This window comes from Pundamilia nyererei, unplaced genomic scaffold, assembly GCF_000239375.1.
Source record: "Pundamilia nyererei isolate P.nyererei 1_Seehausen unplaced genomic scaffold, PunNye1.0 scaffold00139, whole genome shotgun sequence".
In the NCBI taxonomy this organism is placed as follows: domain Eukaryota; kingdom Metazoa; phylum Chordata; class Actinopteri; order Cichliformes; family Cichlidae; genus Pundamilia; species Pundamilia nyererei.
In genome coordinates this window covers 1162918-1169253 of record NW_005187540.1, presented here as the reverse complement: position 1 = coordinate 1169253, position 6336 = coordinate 1162918, and the positions used below count along the sequence as shown (strand labels likewise).

The window sequence follows — 6336 nt, the reverse complement described above, 5'->3', positions numbered from 1 at the left end:
TCATACTTTTGCAAGCCAAGCGATTCATTCATTTACGAAATTTCAATGTTGCAAAGACAACATGCATAAATCTTACCGTTTGTTACAGAACAGCATCCTGAAATGCAAAGATTCAAATCGCTGCATCGGAGGACAGAGGCCGTTACGCAGACTTTTTTTTTACAGCGCTTTTTTTTACGAAGTCGCAAAAGTGTGACATCACAACAATGTGATTGGTCACTTGCAATGTTAAACCTGGAACAACATTTATGATGATGATGTGGGAACCACACCAACACGAGGGTGTCAGATCATCATGATGAACACTCGTTACAACCATCGCATGCAGAGCATCAATGAACGTGTGGAACATCGAGCAGATGGGCTACGGCAGCAGACGACCACACCAGGTGATCAGAGAAACGCTGCCTGGTCTGATGAGTCTCCGTTTCTGCTGCAACCGTCAATGATGGAGTCAGAGTTTGAGGAAGCAGCATGAAAGTGTGGATCCACTCTGGCCTGTTTCAGCGGTAAGAGCTTCACCGAAACGCCACAGCCTGCCTGAGTGTGGCATCCCTTTTTGACCAGAGTGTACCATCTTCTGATTGGCTGCTTCCAGCAGGATGACGCTCCATGTCACAAAATCATCTCACTGTGATCACATGACCAAAGCCCCTGAGAAATGTTTCCAGCAGCTTGTTGATTCTGAGCCATGAAGAATTAAAACATCTCTAATAAAGTTGCTTGTGAGTGGGTCTAACGGTGCTTTTCTAATAACACGAGGACACGTAAAACAGCTGGAGAGGTCCCCTGTAAAAGCCTGGGGGTCTGTAGCTGTCTCTGAGCCCCGGGCCCCGTTTTCTGTTCGCCCGTCCCTGTCTGGGTGGAAGTTTTTACGAAAATCAATATTTCTCCATCAGGAGCCGATCACTCCGAGCATCACAGGCCGATCAATAACAACAACAGTCGTTTAAATATTTCACAGTTAAAGTTTCTCGTGTCTAAATCTTTAGAAAACCAGGCGCACACAAACCCGGGTAGAACCGGGTAAAGCCCCGGGGTTTGTCCACCGGACCGACTCTTACCAGCTGTCCGATCTTGAGCAGTCCCGGGATGGTCTGGGTGTAGCCCAGGTTCAGGCCGCTCTCCCCGGATGTCCTGGTGGTTGTTGTCGTGGTGATGACGGTGTGAGACATGATGCCGGTAAACAGCACGGTAAATGAAACGTTTAAACGAGTTTAACCGCAGCGGAAAGTCACCGTCGACCGCGCGACACGGCACAGCCCCTGTTTTTATCGCTGACGTCAACGCGCAGCAGATAAATGCGACTGCTTCCGGGATATATTTCATAATAAAAGCACCGACAAAACCCCGTCCTCTCAAAACACTTCAGTGTGTATTGATATATTCTCAGTATAATAACAGTAGCATGTTTTTAATTTAATTTGTTTTTTGAGTGTATTTTTCTGAGTGTGTCTGAAATATCAATTTTTGTGAGTTCCATAGACTGTATATAAAGATGGACACCACCACTTTGATGTCACCCCCTGGTTTTGGACATTTTAGAGCCTTGTTTTCTTATTAGTGTACATCCACACACACATATGTCTGCTAATCAGTGTTCAATAACATCTTATCACTCTCCTCCTTCACAGGTGAGCCACTCTGACAGAAACTTTGCGCGCACATCATTGAGATTGGGTCATTAACATTTATTTTAAATCACAGTTCGTTCGATTTTCGTGTAAATTCCGGTCATTTCATCATCCTCTGTGAATAAAATGTCGTGTTCTGCTTTTGCGTTTCTTTCATGTGTCAAGCTCAACATACATCACCCGTATATGACTCAACAATCACCAAAGCTTTGGTGTACCCTCAGTGAAATCCTTGAATTTCAGTCACTAAAAACTGGAGCTCCGCCTTCTTGAACACTCTGTTAATATAGGACCTCACAGCAGACATGTTATTGGCCACATGATGTCATTAAAAGTTCTCCAAAATGCTCCAGCGGTACAAACACCGTGCAGAGGTCCAGTTCAGGGACTCCAGCCACACCCTGTGACCATCCAGCTGTTAGTCAATGACTGGCCACGCCCATAAATTTAAGTCTCAAAACTCACAGATAAAAAAATCAATTACTCGGTTACAGTTGTTATGAAGGGGGAATCTGTAGAGACCAAGCAGTTTATATCTCTGCTGTAAAGTTTAACATGGGAGTCTATGGGGACTGACTCTCTGCTGCCCCTGCTGGACATCACAGGAACTGCAGGTTGTGGTGATTTTATCTCATTTATTCATTGTTGCTTGTTTTATAATAAATGAAATTTGATTTATAAAAATAAGTTAAAACGATCAATTAAAATTATATTAAAGCTGAACGTCAAGTTTGATGTTTGAGGTGTTTATTCTAACTCAAACACGGCTCTCGTTTTGTTGGTGAATTTGCTTCTTTTAATTTTCCATCAGATACTCCATGATCCATCATGATTCAGAAAATAATGTGGGGAGATCTCTGATAAGACCATAGTTTGTTGTTAGGATACCTAACAGGAAATTAAACAGATGCTAGAGAGTCAGTAATATCACTGAATCCCATCTTTATTTATGTCATTGTAATATTGTGGTTTCTGTTATTTCCCTTTACATGTGAGAGTCATTTATAAGATAACTTTAATCAGTCTGAGACGGCTGCAGCAGGCACACACAATCATGAGTGGCGCCTGATAACGCTGGACTTTATGTTGTTTTCTGACTGAAACATGCTGTGAGTCTGCTTGTGTTTGTTTGGCCTTTATTTTGAAGCAGACATCCTGTGTGTGCAGGTTTTTGGGTGGCTGAGGTGTCAGCGTGAACTGTGGGCTGAGTGGAGGTGTGGTCTCTGTCAGGAAGCACTGCAGCAGCAGCTTCCAGAGAGGCACGAATGTTCCCGAGCAGCAGGACAACAGAGCTGCTGTCAGGACGTTTCCCTTTAAACTGAACACACGCACGCACACACACTCACGCACACATGCACGCACACACACTCACACTCCTCCATTCAGAGCTCAGCACCATTTTCTCTGTTTTCTGTTTGAATATTTCACGTTTAAGCAGGAAACATGAGATAAAACCTTCGTTTTAAAGAGTGTGCAGACGTGCAGACGTGCAGACCAGCTCACGAGACAACAGTGAGATAAATATAGAGGAGTAAACTACGTCAGTCGTCTGAACACACACAGGGCGGTGATGCTCGCCTGCATCCTGAGGTAACAGAAAACGAGCTGAAGTTCATTAATCACACTCTCTCAGGCTGAGCTGCGAATACGAATTTTTCTGATTTCAACTCGATCTTCGTGGACACACAGAAGGACACGAGGTTTCTGCGCTTCTGCGATGGATGCAGCTCAGGTTCACTACATCAGCTCTGTACATGACCAGAAATGGGAGGAGCTACAGTTGAGCTGTTGTGCTTTAGAAGTACAAAATCAATCATGAAGCACATCACGCTCGCCAGCTTGTTTCTGTGCCGCGAGTACAGATCGTGTTCCAGTGCAGGTGATAAATGCTAAACTTCTGTGCACCACAGAGCTGAGAGGTGGTGCCTGTTCCAGTCACCATCCAGAGCTCCCAGTCAAAGGTGAGGGTGGGGGCGTGGATCGACCTCTGAGTCGACAGCTTTGTTTTTACCACCACAGGCCGGTACGGCGTTCACGTCACTACAGAGGCGTCACCAACTCATCATAGAGGAGACCCCGAGACACTTAAACTCGGACCCAGCTCAGACTGGAAGTACTAACTCTCAATCCCAACACTGCACATGTAGCTGTGAACTCTCAGTGCAAGCTGGACGCCACCCGGAGAAGCCAGGCGAGTCACAGAGATGACCACCACAGGGAAGCACCACCCGGCTCCACGAGAACACTTGACAAGCTGCAGCATCACGAGCCGCTGATGCGACAACGTTACTGTGTGACGGCAGAACATCGCAGACAGACGTGAGAATGCTTTTCTATCGCCGGCTCTAACGAGTCCGTTTTTATCTTTCTGTTTAGTCTCAGGCTGGTTTTGTTTCAAGGACTCTGCTTGTGATCAAACGGTGACGTCTCTGTTTCAGAAGGCAGGAGCTGGAGGAGTCTTCGACTAAAATGCTCTCAGAGCATCATTCATAATTCAGACAGCGGCCTCAGAAGCACTAAACCTGAAGGAGACGCACATCAGCACAGCTGAGCTGCAGACTGAAGATGCTGCTGTGGTCCGGCCTGCTGCGAGGCTGCAGTTGTTTCTGTCACTTTCATGTCCGCAGCAGCTCTTTCTTGAGTCTAATCTGACAGTAATATAAAGTTTTATGTGAGGACTATTGAATTATACTGATGGGAAAAGTCCCACACAGAGGACACGTTGAACACGGCAGGATTAGAGGACGCGTGTTTGCTGCCGACTTGTTGTTGGCGTGGCCGCTGACGCTCACTTCCTCTCCCGAGCCTCGTATGAGGTTTGTTTTTTGTAAATCCTAATAAGGTGTGTGACATCATACGTGGTACGGGGCGATTCTGTGGATACTTCAAAGCTACGGTATAAAAGCGCTGCTGATGCGAGCCAGCGTGTTTCCGTCTGGTCCAGCGGTCTGTAGGTGAGCAGTGGAAGCTTCTCTGTGTCTGTGGGTGGGCCGTCAGCTCCTCTGCTTCCCTTTCTGTAAATTCAGCGCACGTCACTGCAACAGAAAATGAGAATGCCCTTTCACAGGTGAAGACTTCAGGCGCTGTCTGAGATTACTCCCACGGTGGGGGTTATGTGGGGGGTTGCTGAGAAAAGGATAAACCCCCGTCGCTGTCTCCAGAGTCTTCGTGATACTTTTACCTCTAAAATACGTCGTCCTTCTTGCCGCGCTGGTCAAAGTAAGCATTAAGTGACTCACTGACTGATATAGAACAGACAATGACACAATAACCACAGACAGCTTCGACTTCCTGTCTCATGTGAACATGAGCGCAGGGCTGAAGCACAGTAATGTTCACGGAGGCGCTGCTTCGACCGAGGTACGCCTGAGCAGCAACTGCAGCACCGAGCATGAAGTTTCACAAGCTGCAGTCCCTGTGATGGAGCTGCCTCCAGCAGCGTCCTCAGAGACGTTAAGACAGGGGTGTCCAACTCCAGGCCTTGAGGGCCGGCGTCCTGCAGGTGTTAGATGCGTCCTTGAATAAATCACAGCTGATTTAAAGGCTAAATTTCCTCCTCAGCATGTCTTAAAGTTCTTCAGAGGCCTGGTAATGAACTCATCATGTGATTCAGGTGTGCTGACCTGTGGGATGCTGGCGATCGAGGCCTGGAGTTCGACACTAAATGTTAATGGACTGATTCTTATATAGCGCTTTTCTTCTTGGCATCCAGACTGGAGCAGACTGGGATCAAACCATCAACCTTCTGGTTAGTAGATGACCTGCTCCACCACCTGAGCTGCAGCCAGCCTGGAGGCAGTAGAGGCTGCGCTTGTTTTACAACAGTTTGGCTCGTTAGACTGGAGCCACTTTCATGACGGCGTTTGTGCGTTGGAGTCTTTTTCATGTAACTATCCAACCACACGTGGCTCCACAAAACCAGCACAGGCAGAATCCATCTTCATCCAAATGCAGCTGATTTTCCATTTAGGGCGCGTCACACCTGATCCTGTTTGAATGGAAGCTGCGTGCGGCCTTTTCATGAATCTCCATTTGAACGATTACAGAAAGAAGCGATGAGACTGTCGGAGCTTCACCTTAAGTAACACGTACGTTTTGTGCTGTGTTTGTGGGTTTTAACACTGACGTGTGCTGTCCTGCTGGCAGCGGGCAGGTGGGTTTTTGTAAGCTGGTGTTGCTGAAAGCAGCCTGCACGGAAAGCGAGGCCCAGAACAGCCCGTGTGCCCCGACCCGGCTCTGCCATCAACACGTCCTTCATCCTGGGCCTTCGGTGGTTCACGGTCTGCACCGCCATGCGCCACTGCACGAGCTGGAAAATTCAAAGAGACAAACAAGCTGCAAAAACGACAAAAACGTCTTTTCTTCAACTCCGAAAGTGTTTTTTAACACCTTTCATGTTCCCATAGCGACGTAACAACTGTTGCTTCACACTTTCAACCACATCCTGTGGCCACAAGGTGGTTAAACACATACCAACATGAACGGAAACACACACACTCGTTTTCATGTCTTACTGAGGACGTTTGATTGACATAATGCCTAACCATGAAAATAAACCGAACTGTGGCCCTGCAGCTAAAACCACACTTTGAATCTCAAACATGCTTCAGACTCGTGGGGACGGACACTTTGTCCCCTCCAGTATGGTGGCACGCCAATCTTCTGTCCGCACAAAGATGTCCAAACAAGTACACACACACAC

General features: G+C 47.1%; 1 protein-coding gene across 1 annotated transcript in view; it reads right to left on the bottom strand.

Moving 5' to 3' along the window:
• The window catches only part of cmtm7 (CKLF-like MARVEL transmembrane domain containing 7), a 6111-nt gene extending 4822 nt beyond the window's left edge, over positions 1–1289 (bottom strand). The window contains exon 1 of the mRNA XM_005744164.1: positions 1065–1289. Coding sequence (XP_005744221.1) covers positions 1065–1175 — 111 coding nt within the window. The 5' untranslated portion in view covers positions 1176–1289. The remainder of the gene's footprint in view (positions 1–1064) is intronic.
• Between the last annotated feature and the right edge of the window lie 5047 nt (positions 1290–6336).